General features: G+C 38.6%; 1 protein-coding gene across 1 annotated transcript in view; it reads right to left on the bottom strand.

Annotated features, from left to right (window-relative positions):
• Positions 1-321: 321 nt before the first annotated feature.
• The window catches only part of OGFRL1 (opioid growth factor receptor like 1), a 14,976-nt gene continuing 309 nt past the window's right edge, over positions 322-14,988 (bottom strand). Inside the window, 7 exon segments of the mRNA XM_041410598.1 lie at positions 322-7,237; positions 9,206-9,351; positions 9,494-9,560; positions 9,650-9,728; positions 12,830-12,911; positions 13,451-13,537; positions 14,949-14,988. The exon segment at positions 14,949-14,988 is cut by the window's right edge and continues 9 nt beyond it. Coding sequence (XP_041266532.1) covers positions 6,478-7,237; positions 9,206-9,351; positions 9,494-9,560; positions 9,650-9,728; positions 12,830-12,911; positions 13,451-13,537; positions 14,949-14,988 — 1,261 coding nt within the window. The 3' untranslated portion in view covers positions 322-6,477.

The following is a 14,988-nucleotide window of genomic DNA, read 5'->3' as shown; positions in this document are numbered from 1 at the left end:
TGGTTTTGACTGCTCCAGGCAGTTTATGCCTGCATGATCATAGCGACATTTTACTCTTTAATGTTAACAGTGTTTTGATAGTATACATTTTTTTATTTAAAAAATGAACCATGGACTTTTAGAAAAGCTGACTCTGGGCCTTCCCTCATTCCTCTACTGTCCATGGTCATTTTGCCACTGACAACAAAAAGAGAAGGACCAGAGCCTTTAATTCCCTCCGTTTAAGTGTTAATATATTTACAGAAGACTTTACAAACAAGCGCCAAACAGCAACTGCACATTATTAGAGCTACACAATATTTGTATATGTTGCTAAAACAATGCTGCTAAATAAAGAAGCTTTATTAGTTCAGAGTTTTTGGCTGCTGTTATTAAAAATATATTTACCTGAAAGGAAATCCAAGTATTTAATTTTACAAATTATTTAAAACATAGCAGTAAGCAACATAAACTATTGCTTTTTATGTTTATACAATTTTTTTGGCATAACACTGCCATACAGGTACAGAATTATAAAATATATCTTTATAGTGCATTACAAATCCAGAAACTGGTTACCACTCCTACCACATACACATGGTGTTGGTACTACCAAACATGCATGGCATCCTGTGATTAAACACTGCAAAGGAATACGGAGAAGAGAGCAGGACCATTCATAAAAATTGACACAGAGCTGTTCCATTTTGCAAGTAAAAATTGTTGGGCTTTGGGGTTTTTTCTTTTTACTGCACTTTTATCTTAGAATACATTTCAACAATGAAGTCTATGATATTTTCAAATTTTATCAGTGCAAAACTACACTTAATCATCTGTTGCCAAAATCAAACTGCATAAAGGGCAAACAACCGTGGAATACCTTAAAACACAGACAAAAAAAAAGAGCAACTAATGATTAGCAAACATGCTTCAGCAGATCCCAAAAATATAAGTGCCATAACCTTTTTCACTGCAAAACAATAATTTTCACATGGTTAGCCACAGCAGTAAGTACATTCAGTATATTTCACAATAAACTTTAGCTGATGAATACACCACTGAACTTGTAAGCGTGGTAGAATTAAAGAGCCACATTTCTAAGAAGAAATGAGGTCTCTATTGAATTGATCTCTATAGCTTTTGAACTGCATTTTAGTAGTCTATTACGTACAGCATGTAATAAACCTGTTCTTTAAAGTAAATTCTTGCTTTCACCAAAGGTCTTAACTAAGTGTACTTAAGAACAAGGGCTGAAAAGGGAACACAGTTTTCAAGAAAAGAAACAGCTCACAGCGAATACTGAGCACAAAGATATTACAGAGACACAATGCGCACTCCCCTTGTTGCATCTAAATATCTGTCAATAGTGAAACCATGGTGTTGACCATAATGTGAATTGAGGGGGGTTGTACATGCTTAAGCCTTTTTTGACCCATTTTCAGACTCTGACAGCCATAAAAATACCTTTTGACCAGTTACTCCAATTGCAATTCTAACCGCGAACAAGTATCAAAACAAATTACCAAATGTGGAATGATTTCCATCTTCTACATGATCACAATGTTAGATTTATTGATGCTCGTTGCTCCAAATCCAGAGGTAGCTCACTCGTACGTGGGCTAGGAATAGGTTTTCCATTTGACTGATTTCGTTTTTACACAGGTAAGAAAATAATAAATCAACCCTGTTCTGCAGTTGGAATCTGACTTTTAGCACTTAGTTTACACTTTTAGCACTAGTCTACAAAAGGATTTATGTGCAAATAGGTATTCAGAAGGAACAGGTAAGGTAGCACTGTCTTCAACTTAGGACAAGTTTCTGCCTAAGCAGACATCTTCTGCCTAAAAGCAGAAGAAACATGGGACATTTTCTGCCTAAGCAGGTATTTTGTCATTAAAATCTCTCATGGCATTTAAAAACTGATTTGAAGTGGATTACTCTTCATCTTACAGTACTTTTAGTACTGTCTTCAAATGCAGTAGCAATTCTTTAATAAACAGATCTGAGACAAATAAAATATCACCTTCTCCACACAAAACATCATTAAAACATGGAACTCACAGCCACAAGAGATTGACGATACTGAAAGAAACCATGAGTTCAAAATCAAAAAAATCCTGGAGAAAAATGGGGTCACTGTATAATTTCTTTGTGTCACAGCATCTTTTGGTGGCCAGCACTGGAGGCAGACACAAGGCTAGAAACATCTTTGGTTCTGATCCCCACTGGCAATTCTGAGGACAACATACATCCATCAGCGTGATATTGTCACACTTTTATTAATGGAAAAACTTGCTTCACATACTTGCATCTTATTCATAAATACAGCTTTTGTCAAGGAAATTCAATATGATATGTTACCTGCAAAAGTGTGGTGTAAAAAATTACATTTTCACCTAAACATATATAACTGTAAATTGTGATCAGTACCATCACAACAGTCAGAAGAAGAAAGGGGTAAAATAACCTCTCAATTAAACAGATAGACATACATTTTATTTAAAAACAAACAAGAGCTGTTTTCTGTTTAAATCCAGCAAATGTCACTTGTCTTACCTCATTGGATCATCCATCAATATTGTACAAAGCTTTTAAGGTCTGTAAACCTTCTGTTTATAGTACAGATATATGCAACTGCAGATTATTAGAATTATCCTGGAATAGTTCAGGGAGGCTTACACTAGGTTACATGAAATATTAACAATGATTATACAAATACCTAATATATTAGAGTGCTGCAATCTTAGAGCAGGAAACTGAGGAGCTGACCCAAGCCAGGGAACAGCTCTCAAAGGATTATTGCACTTATTTTTAGCATCCTTCAAGATTTTATTTGAGCAACATGAACATAAAGACCTCGGACCTGCTCCTAGATACGTGGACAGATGTAACTACTCTTCTGCTCTGAATGGTCTGTGCTGCACACCTCATGTACCCAAGCCTTCAGTCTCTATACCAACACAGTATCAGGTACTGAGGCACACTTGTGTCTGGCATAGTAGGGCACAGAGCTGTAACTAACCTTAAAGTGCTGCATTTTTGCATGATTTGTATGACTGCCTTGTGTGTACTCATCTGTGTACTCAGTAGCATTGTTCCGAGTTGCACATTCATATCCCCTCGCCATAAGATCCTTAAAATCAAATTCACAGGTATGTGCATGTACACACTACTCCCACTTAACAGTACCAGAGGCTACTCAGATGTACGCACTTGGGAAGAACCTTCATATGGAAGGTTCTGTTCAATTAACACATGAACAGCTCAGATTCTAGTCTAACACTGGGCCAAAATACACTATTGTAGTAAGTACACAGAAATCCCTGAATACTTAAGCAAATAGCAAGACAAAAAGAAATTTAACAGTAAGCAAATGACTTGGCTTTCTTTGCACACCCTCAGTTACTGAAGCGATGGTTAACCAACTATGTACTGGCATCTATGAGAATACAATCATTTCAACACACGCATATATTGTACATATACTGTAAACCTGAAAACCAATACTTAGAAACTTCAAGCACAGAGTGCTTCTGGTTGCTAAGGCCATGATTCTGTAACAAAAATGCATACAGTGCACCCACTTGATCCTCACAAATCTCAATGGGACACTATGCTGTATGATTGCCCTGCAATAAACCCTTCTTTTAAGTACTTGCAAACTCAGAAGAAACATTTCCTCCACGAAAAGAATGATAAACTGTCACGTTTTATATAAAGGAAAATTTGTTAGTTAAAGCTGAAGTGTCCCTTGGGAGTAATTCTGTTGATAAAACTGTAAAACAAGGATTAGAGAGTGCAGGAGCCCACCTAACACAAAAACCCTCACTTACATAGTCCCCATAGGTCTTTGTAGGCAACTGATATGCCACTACTCTTCTATGAAAATTGAGAGAATATATTGTGTTGCAGACTAAAAAAAAACCCCAAAAAACATTGCAGAGTTAATAGAGGTGTAAGTACCAAAGTTCTTGACAATATTTTCAGATACCCTGGCCCCTTAATGCATATTAATGCAGATTAATCAGTCAGATTAAAAGTATTTTAAGTACTTAATTATGAACATTGAACCAGTAAGCATGTTTAAGTGAGAGATATGTCATGATAATGGAATACTGCAGAGTAATCTTCTGGATGCACATCCCAAGAACTTTGTTTAAAATCAGGGCAAGATTTCTCTTTTTTTATTCAGTAGACAAAAGATCTCCTGAGGTCAATCAAATGACACTATAAAGATAATAACACCTCTGTCATCCCTTATTTCATGTCAATACTCCACATTTTCTGTAAAGTGTTTAAAATTAACACTAAAGTTCATAAATTGAAGGCTTTGTATAGCTTCTTATGCTATAGTTATGTTCCCTATACACAAGGTATCCATTTCCCCTATGATACTCAAAAAATAACTATATAAGAACAACTCTATGAAGTTTGCAGTTAGGCACTCAAGACTGAAGAAGTCATAGGAAGAAAATGAAGTGTCCTGCCTTTCCATGTGGAGGGGCAGAGTCCTTTACTACACAGTTTTATCACAGCACTTCCTTCCCTTTTTTTCTGAAGGTCAGAGGCGAACACGAACAAGGGGATCCCAGTTCATGTCCAGGGAATTGTGAAAGGCTTCTCAGGATCTTTCTGGCCTTAAAAAGGTAGTGCCTGGAATTCTTTAGGGCATTTCTGCTCAGACAAACTTAATGCCTACTTGAATAATGCCTAAAGAAAAATCCAGGTATGTAAGTTCCTTTCCTCACAAGTCACCACAAAAGGAGAAACACATCTTCCTTCTTCTCTGCTTCTTTAGGATGGAAAGAGCCTGATCCTTTTCCACAGTGCCAAGATCCCTAACTGCCACTCTATTTGATCCCAAGAACCAACACTACCTGGAGAAAAAAATGGATGATGCATTGCCATGATCAGCATTAGCAAAACAGAATAGAAGACATTTTGTCTATGCTCTGAAACCCCTGAAAACTTCATCATTTAGAGTTATAAGACTTGAATAAAGTCATGTAGCATTTTGACGCTGAAGCTCTAGTCAGCCTCTTGCCTCGTAACATTTAATCAGCAATACATTAAAGGCAGTGGATAATATGTACACTTTTAAACAGAAAATACATACAGAAGTTTTAGAGTATTTTAGAACTGTAGGAAGTGTGACTTTCACCTGCATTATTTTTTAATTCATATTCTGCACAACTGACTTGCTGGGTACTACCATTTGACTTGAACAGCAGAAAATCAGAAGAAGCTACTCAAGGAGAGCACACAGTTCTTTGGTAGAAGCTGGGAAAGATCTTAACTGTGAAAATCCTACTTGTGGGGCTCCAGCCCAGCCAACAGACTGGCCTGCCTTAAGTTTACATTGCTTATCAAAATAACATAAAACTGTGAGACTTATGATAAGAGAGCAAAGAGAGGAAACAGACGTCTGGAAAGAAGTATCAGGACTGCCTTTGTCTCTGAGACCAGCAACAGGTGACTTCATTGCGCAGATTCTACCCAAAACTGGCCAGGAAACATTGAAGTTCAAGTAAGACACAACTTGCCATGCCTGGTGACCTTTTCTCTGATGGCTTTGCTGATAAGGCAGTGCTCTGTGGTAACGAGACTGTTTTTCAGCTGTCCAGAGGCTTTCCAGGTGCTGAACCCAGCTGGGGCAGTCATCTTACTGCAGCTGAGTAGCAGAGAGCTTTCAAACTGAGACCAAATCTGAGAGATCAAAGAGATCCCTCTCCCCAGATGAGTTGTAACAAATGAGTCAAGAGAAGGGAGAATTTAACAGGGAATAAAAGAAGTCTAAAGCGCAATGTCCCTTGTATCCAAAAGCTGTGGATACAGCTTTTTAAGTTAAATTTGATTCATAAGTTAAAACTTTGTAAGGATTTGTAAGCTAAAACTTTTATACAATGTACAGTGATTCCCAGCTGTACAGGACATGATACATGCTATCCATTGTTAAGTGCCTCCAACAAAGATGCTAATCTAAGCAAAAGATACTGTGCAAATACCGCTATTAATCATGACCACAGTTCCTAAAAAAAATCACCACTAGGGTAAAAAAACTGTGGTTTTGAAATAATTTGAAATAATTTTGAAATAATTTCTAGTAATTGCCTAAATGGAAAACAAAACTTAAAGCAAACTTAAAAATTTTGATGTTCCAAGGCATTTTAGTTGTTACACTTTTATTTTTTTTTTTTTCAATACTGGATGAATTTTAAAAAGTAGATAAGCTTTTCTCTGCAATCTGTCTGGAAAAGATAATGAACTTCTTAGCTTTCAATATGCATGATTGTTTTAAAGAGACACACCTGGCTGACTGCTGATAAACTGAGGTTGAAAAAACCAAAACTCATTAACCTAACAGAAGCCTTATCTGATGCATTTGCAACAAGCATAGTCTTGTAAACTAACATTAGATGGAAATTTCAATCAAAATTAAGAAGCAATGAATAATTTGCTTCATTCAAAGTGAAACAAAGATTTGTTTAAATATCAGACTCATGGTTTGAGCTCATCCTTAGTTTTTGTGGTGGTTCCCCCTAAAAGTGCATCCTTATCAAGATTATCTTGTAGATCTGCTGATGGGTCATTTGAAGTATTCTCAGTGTTACATAAATCTTCCTCTATAATGCCTGGGTGATTTCCACAGTCATCGTTTAGATTTTCATCATCTTTTTTGGAATAAGAAGCATCCTCCTTTCTGTCTGAATTATCATTAATTTCTTCTGACTTTGAAAGTTGACTGGTATCAATGTCACTGTTCTTTTCACTGTTGTTCTGCCTAACAGCATCACAGTTCACTTCTTGTTCATCCTGATCATTTTCTTCCCCATTTTTTGTGAATTCTGCCTTTCTTTCTTCAGTTATTTTACCAGCTGAGCTTCCACTTGCTGATGTATTCTTAGGCTCTTTTGGTTTCTTATGCTTAGAAATATGACTGCTGGGAATAGAAACTGGAGATGCTGGCTTTTTATTTGCTTTGCTTCCCTCTGACTTCTGTTTTCTTGGGGGTCCCCAGATAAAATGCTCTGAGGGGGTATAATGTTGCTGGGCAAATCTCAGCAGTTTCCTCCTTTCTCTTCTGTCTCTAATAGTATACACAAAATATTCTAGAGCACTTTGCTTAATGTTGGGAATGGTATCTTCCACAAGAGCTTCATGCAGAATAAATTTTACCAGTGGAGATTTGAAACTCTCATATCCAAGTTCACCAAGACTTTTCAGAATTCGAGTGATTCTCAAGTAGTTATGTTGAGACCTTTGAAAGAAATGGGTAAAAGAAATTCTATTGAATCAGAAAAAACACCAAACCACTTTACAAATACAGAACTGGAACTGCAATTCCTCAGTCCTTTTTATCACTTCAGATATGTACTTCAGACTCACTATATTTTCTCAAAGCTGCTGAAGCTTCCTAGCACCTCCTTTGCTGGGATGTTGTGAGTGAAAATTAGTGTTTGTAAAAAGCACTGGGGGAGAGAGCTGAAAGCAAACCAAACATACTGATTTTGATTCCTTCTGCTGTATGAGAAGGGCAACAAAGATGGTGAAGGGTCTGGAACCTGTAAGTCCTATGAGGAGCAGCTAAAGATAATGGGGTTCTTTATTCTGGAGCAACAAAGGGGTGACATTGCTCTCTACCACTGTCTGAAAGGAGGCTGAGGCAAGGGGGGGTCGGCTTCTTGTGCAAGGCAACAAGTGACAGGACAAGGGGAAACAGCCTCAGGTTGCACCAAGCTGAGGTTCAGGTTGGGCATGAGGAAACTTTCTATCCTGAAAGAATGGTTAAGCATTGGAACAGGCTGCCCAGGGAAGTGGTGGAATCACCATCCCTGGAAGTGTTCAAAAGATGAGCAAATGTGGCACTTAGTGCTATGGTTTAGTTGATATGTGATGGCTGGTCAAAGACTGGACTCAATGATCTCAGAGGATTTTTTTCCAACCTTAATGATTCTATGCTGTTCTCCTTCTGGGGAGAAAAGCCAGTCACTTTGCAAACAAAAGGGTTTGTAGTGCATTTATAGTGCAGCTATGGAACAGGGCTCATTGCACTTCACTTAAGTTATTTCAAAGCTGGGTCTCCAGTCTAGACTAGCACCTGCACTATTGATGCAGTCAGTGCTGGGGGAAAAACAGGCACCTCTGGAGAGTAAGTCCCACTGTTGTAGGAAATATCAAAGAGAAAATTAACTAATTGTCTTCTGCCAGTGCTTGTGAAAAGGTCTTTCCCTTGTAAAGCACACCTTAGTATGCAGTAAAACTTTGCAGTTTGAATTTTACATGGATAAAATTAGGTAAAGAGAGTCCCAAATCCTGACTTAAAACTGAAGCTACTCACTGGAAAGAACAGGAGTGAAGGCATGCAGGAACATTTGGGCTTCCTGAAAACCTGTTTTATCTGTAGCCTGAGTCTGAGCCCACACCCATATTGGCTCATATAATGTTTATGTAAAATTACTAACACATTATTCCCACTATTCACCTGGAATCCATCAGCAATTGTACCTACAAGCTTTTAGCATGACAGGAGAACAAAATGCTGCAAGAAAACCTCCTCCAGCTCTAAGGTCACAGATATTAGGAAGATGAGGACAAGATTTGAAAAGAGGCTTTGGTACAATTAATCTATATGACACAAAATTCAGTGCAAACTTAGGGTCCACACAATACCAATGTAAAGCAACTGATATAATTTGCTGAACACTAGGCCAAGGCTTGACATAACATGTTTAAAACTTTCCAAATCAGCATTTCAATTAAAAACACTTAAATACAAAGTATTTCATGTTTTGAGGAGGGAGGGAAATCTTGTTACTTAACCTTCATACAGGTGTGGAGAATTTAATCTTTCTTAAAAAGAAATGTAAATACAAAGATAAGCCACTTTTTTTTTCCTAAGTGAGAAGCAGCACTTTGGGATTGGGTGAAAACAAATTCAGTACCATGACAAATTAGTTTGGAGCTGTGATCTTGTTCAGCACCATCTAAAGTTGTATTTTCAAGGAATTAACCATGTCAGTCCAACTGGCAATGGGTGAGAAGAACAATCAAAAAAAGGGGAAGGAGGAACATACAGAAAGAGGCACAAACTAGGCATCAACTATTTATTTTTCTCTTTTTTTTTCCTGGCAGTCTTTGGAAAAAATCTCTTTGCTTTCTGTAGAAAACAAAAGGATAAAGAGATTCTATAGCAATTCTAGCAAGTGAAGTGCATGTCATTACTTACTCATTCAAATGCTGAAATCTTTCTTGCCAGTTAGCAGCTCGTGCTACATTTCCAGTTTTATCAATTAGTTTTATTCCAAAAAACTCCAACATCATTTTGTAAGCCAAAAGGAATCTTCTAATGGCTTCTTTTGTTTTCTTGAATTCCTAATGGACAAAGAATATGTCCAAAATTCTTAATAGCACTAAAGAAAGTACTTCTGCATCGTGTAAGACAACTCTACATAACAAAAAGCAATTATGTGTTAAAATTACTGTGATGGTTTGTATGGAGATCAATTTGAATTACCTCAATTTCATATGTAGTTAATTCTTTAGCATAGAAGTTCAGACCTTGTTCCCTTAGTGGAAAAAGCCTGTTAAAAGAAGAAGTGCATTATGGCTCAGTATAAGAACACTTAATCAAATAATGCTTTCAAACAGAAATAGGTAATAATTGACCAACCACTGTATGTAAGTGTGGTTATGTTCCAGTTTTTCATAGTCTCCTTTCCATTTATTTAGTACTTCTTCAATATAAACCCCTGCATAAAAATAATTTGAAAAACTGTTAGATAGCCATCAAAATCAGCACTCAGCTACATAAAGAACATGCATGTTAAAATAATTATAGAACACATACTTTAATTGTCTTTCATATACTATGTGAAATAAGGTCTATTGCAGCCATAAATAAATTAATTTTAATTCAAAACTAATTTAGTTACTAAAACTTAATTAAAAAAATAAGGTACGTATAAAATGTCAATATAAACAAAAGCAACTGACTTATACTGGGTTATCTACAAGTGAAGGTATGTGGCAGCAACCTATGTAAACTATATCCAAGAGTTCTCATGTCATGGATCCCTTTATCACACTGACTGGGAATTAACAAACTTCTCCCATAAAACACTGCACTGTGAATCACCTGTCATTGCCTTTACAAGACAAAACTCTGCAGCTATCCATCTATCTATCTGTCTATCCATCCATCCATCCATCCATCCATCCATCCATCCATCCATCCAATCTTCATAGAACAAAGACAACTCTTTAGGAAATCTCCCATACCAGGGATCTCTACAGCTGCAAATATCACTAGGATTGGGAAGTCTTTCCCAATTAATATTGGCCAAGCACAACACTGAGACTGCGCTCAGGAAAATTCAGTCATGGGCCAGGGCACTTTTCCAGGTACTACAGGGATATACAAAGTACAGAAAAGGACGATCCTTGTTCCCAAATCTGTACAATATCTTTCCATGAATGTTCAGCATGTTCCAGCATTGTGTTCATCTGTTTCTATTCTGAAACCAACAACAATTTCAGCACTGTTGCACAGCATCTCCCAAATTGCACAGGAGCAACCTAAAAAACCCAAAGCCCCATGTATATCGTCTCCTACTATACATTTAAGATGCCTTTTCACCCAGTGAAAATTTCCATTTGGGTCTCAATGGCAAAGAAGGACACATTTGATACTTTTATTTAAGAAGTAAAGAAAGCAGCTAGTCTAAGGGGCTGCTAAGTGCATGGGGTTTCCAGTGTACGCAAAGCTGGAAAAGGACCTTGGAAAGAGGACCTTCACCATCACTGCATTGTATCCAACCTGTGTTTCAAGTATTGGAAAACTTGTGCTCAGTCCCAGGGCAGAGAGACAAGCAGGCCAGCTCTGGTCCAGAACCACAAGCTAAATCTGTAGGTCATGGAACTGAATTTCAGATCTAGTATTGCACTAGAAATGTTTTGGGATTTTTTAACAACATTCTCCAGTATTTCAGTCCTAAATCTGGTAGCTAAGACTCCCTCCAAACACTCTCACAGATCCACAGACTTGGGTCAAGGTGGTGGTTACTCTTTGCCATTCTCAATACAAACTTCTGCATAACCAGAGCTCACAGCCAACAACACGTCAGCCTCCATGGCTTATCAGCTCCCTTTGACATTACTAACTGCAGTTTTCTCCTAGAATACTAAGAGAAATGTAATTCTTTATAAATTTTGGGAGGGAAGCCCTCCTACAGCTTTCATGACTATCTCTTCTTATAGCTAATCCTCTTGAACTGCTCCTTCATTTTGGACTTTAAAGGAGTTCTTCCCCACAACATTTTCTGTCTTTTAGTTTCAGAGCCATATGGTCCCCAGGTTCACACAGACCTCACTGCCATTAGCTTTCTTTCTATATCTGTTCTCTATGTAATGCCTCCCAAATCTGCTACTTCTTTACTGGCAATTCCCAGACTCACCTCTTCTTGCAGTCAAGCTAAAACTGACTAAAAGCATCTGCCTATGGGTATCTAGATAAAGCACAAGTTGGCTAAAGCAAAAGTCTTATCTTTCTTTTACAACCTGAGTTATCGTCTCACTTGCTAAGGGTATTACTGCTATCTTGTCTACAAACAGTTCTCATCTTTAACTTTCCTGTGTGTACATTTTTACAACCTTCTGTGTAACATTCCCTTCCATCCAGCCTCCTATCTAAACTCACACACTTTGCATCTCGACTTTTATTTCCCTGACCTTGAAAAGTGCTTTCTTGTCATGCTCACACCTACCCTAAATGTTGCTGAATGCAGCTACCCTGAATGCTGGGAAGATCATCCTTCTAGACTGTTATTTTTTTATACTGACCCGTTTTTTTTTGTTTCACATTCTGCCACTGTGAAACCCTGCTCTGTTACATCAAACAAAAACAATACACCTTCAACTTCCAAAGCCTTTGTGACCTGTCCCTCACTACCTTATCAGAAACCATTTGTTGCTATGAGACTGATCCTGCTTCCAACAGGATCCTGCCTCAGAGGCAGCCTACACATCTCACTCCTTCTGCACTCCAACATGCACTTCACTATTTCCTACCAAGCTGCTCTCATGCTGAGAGGATTTTTTGGCAAATACCTTCAAAGTAACCTTGTCATCATCCTCTTAAAACTCAGAAAGTCTTATTTTTGGCCTTCAGTTTGTCTTTTTTGCTAATGGCTAAGCTCTCATGTGCTGAGACTCCTGTCTATCACCCTAACCAAGACTGCTTTATTGCCTCCTCCTGCTTCCCCATCTGTCTGCTATCCTATTGTCTCATACGTCAACTGCAAACTCTCTAGAGTAGGGCTTGTCATCTTTCAGCTTCTCCTGTGTTTGTGCAGAATGCTGCATATGAGCATATGAGATTCCTGCTCCACTACCAGAACTACTAGGGACACTGAGAAATGGCTTTATTATTGGTATTACAATAATCTCACACAAGATTAAAGCACATTTTTTTCCCCTTACACAGTTCTAGGGATAACACCCATAGATCGCTGCCACTCCTATTCAAACAGCAAGTTTGTGCAATATAGTGGAAGAATTTTATCTTTGTTTAATAAAAGGTACTGCCACAAACAGCGGTACTAACAATGCCTTGCACTACTTCATGCTGATAATGTCTAAGAAAAGCACCACCTTCCTAGAGTGAAAGCTAACTCTGTTTTAAGCACAAACTGCTCTCGTGTTATCCATGTGCTACTCCAGCATGGGAGGTTCATGTTCTGCAGTATATTACTATGCACCTTTAATCTGCCTCAATTATCACCACTGTTTCAATTTGCTACTATCATTAGTGAGCATTTTTTTGTTATCACTGTTATTGTTACAGATTACTCACCATCAGGTTTAAATGGGATTTTATTTTTGTAAAACCGGAGATTGCACAAGTCATTTTGATACCGAAGATCTTTAAAGTTCTGCTAAAAGAAAGGAAACAGGACATTATCAGCCTACAAAAACCTACCAAGACTACCCAGAAAGAGATATTGGGCTCTTTGAATAATTTAAGGGTAAAAGATTTCAGAGTTTTAGGAACCACAGAGTTCTACTAATGCACTTAAAGACTAAGTTTAAGGATCTGAAAATTTTTTCTGGTTGGTACCTTCTCCTACTGAGGCAGCGGCAAGAATAGCAGCACCCTCCCCTTTCAGCCTCTGAAGGAACTTCAGAGACAAATAATCAGTCAGGCAAACTCTATGATCTATCATCTTTGATATCCAAGGCACAAGCCTTTTCCTGGGCTCCTATCACAGTTCCCAGGCTTACACATATCACGTGCTTGCATGTTTGCCCGGGATGAAAAGACATTATTTTTCTCCCACTCGCATATGTTGTGCCTCAGCTTTTTGGTTTGTCTATCAGCTTTTTGGTTCTCATTTCTTGTACTTATTGTTCAACACAAAGGTTTAAGAATGTTTTTTTACTGAAAAGGCAATTTTAAACCATAAAATGTTCTTACTGGATACTGGTGTCGGTACTTGTATAAATCTCTTGCTGCATAGAAGCTTCTCTTTGGCTTGGCTGTCAGCTCAGTTCCATCACCACTCTGAAACAGTTAGAAAGCAGATAATCATCATACACAAACCCCCTAAATAGCATACTTGTATAATATTAAAATAATTACTTTTCCTTATAGATTTCAGCAATGTAAACAAATGTAAGTGCACATATTTGTCTACTGTTTGCTCAAACACTGCAAATCTCCCTGCTCAATACTTACACAACACACTTTAAACCTAAGTTAAAAAAATTAATCTGAAATACAAAAGCAAGACTAAGAATTGTCCTTCCAATGAGGCTGAATTTGAGCTAAATCAGCAGTCTGATTGCCATTTCTAAATGCAAGACTTCAAAGGAATCTGGCAAGTGCTAATACAAGGTGAAATAAGTAACTGAACTTGAAAATGCAGAAACACAGAGACACCACTAATTCTGAGGAGGAAATAATATTATTAAAAAAAAAAAAAGTCGGGTACATAGACTTAATTGCTACTGCTACTATTGCACCCTGTGGAAAATAGTTACTAACAATACTTAATTCTACTCCTTGCAATACACATGTAATAGGTTAAAGTTGAGCTTAAAAGAGGAAGTTATCTGGGACTACACTGGGCATTTGCCATTCTCATTGCCCATACATGGCTTATCAACTGTACATTAATTACGTTCCTTCCTCCTTTCACAAAACCAGCTCTGACCATACCTGCAGACAAAACTCAGTTGAAGAAGACACACCCCTTGACACTCGGTTATCCGGGACTAGTATCGCCAAGTAACAAGCAGAAAAGGGAAAGACACTTAGGCTAACTTAATTTTGTTTGGTCTCTGAACCAAAACACGATATATCTAGAAACCTAAAAAAAGACCCAGCTGCTCCACCCTACGTGGTATTCTAACTCAAATAAAATTATTGTCAAAAGAACACTTTATTTCTTTAAGCTCGGCATTTACAAAGCTTCCTAAAGAAGAGAAACTCGCTCTGAAAATTCGTCACACCCACCGAGGAGTCACAATTCCATTGCCTCATAAGATCAAATATTTAGATTTTTATCCTGTTTAATGAAGAGGCCACGTTAAATGCTCCATTTAATTTAAAACACAGCCTTCCCTGGAAACAGCAGCAACGGGAATGTCAACGACACCAAGGCCTCGATTTTCTCCCAATAATGACAGGGGAGGGGTGGGGGGAGATAAAACCGGGCTCGTCCTCAGCGGAGATGCAGCGCGGGTTACCCCAGCCGCTCCGGCCGCTGGCAGGTGCCGCCGGCAGCACTCGGGCCCCCGAGTGCCGCAGAGCAGCGGGAGCGGGGCTGCCCGGCCCGCGGCTCGGCCCGGCCCGGCTCGGTTCAGTTCAGTTCGGTTCGGTTCGGCTCGGCTCCGGTCCGTCCGTCCCGCTCGGCCGCCGGGCCCGCGGGCAGGGCAGGGCGAGGCGGGGCCGCGTCCGGCGCTGCCGGTACCTGCTCGGGGCTGGCGGCGTCCGCCTCTGCCCGCTCCGCG

Source organism: Onychostruthus taczanowskii, unplaced genomic scaffold (genome assembly GCF_017590055.1).
Source record: "Onychostruthus taczanowskii isolate IOZ18803 unplaced genomic scaffold, ASM1759005v1 scaffold33, whole genome shotgun sequence".
Taxonomy (NCBI): Eukaryota; Metazoa; Chordata; class Aves; order Passeriformes; family Passeridae; genus Onychostruthus; species Onychostruthus taczanowskii.
This window is presented reverse-complemented; position numbering and strand designations above follow the sequence as displayed.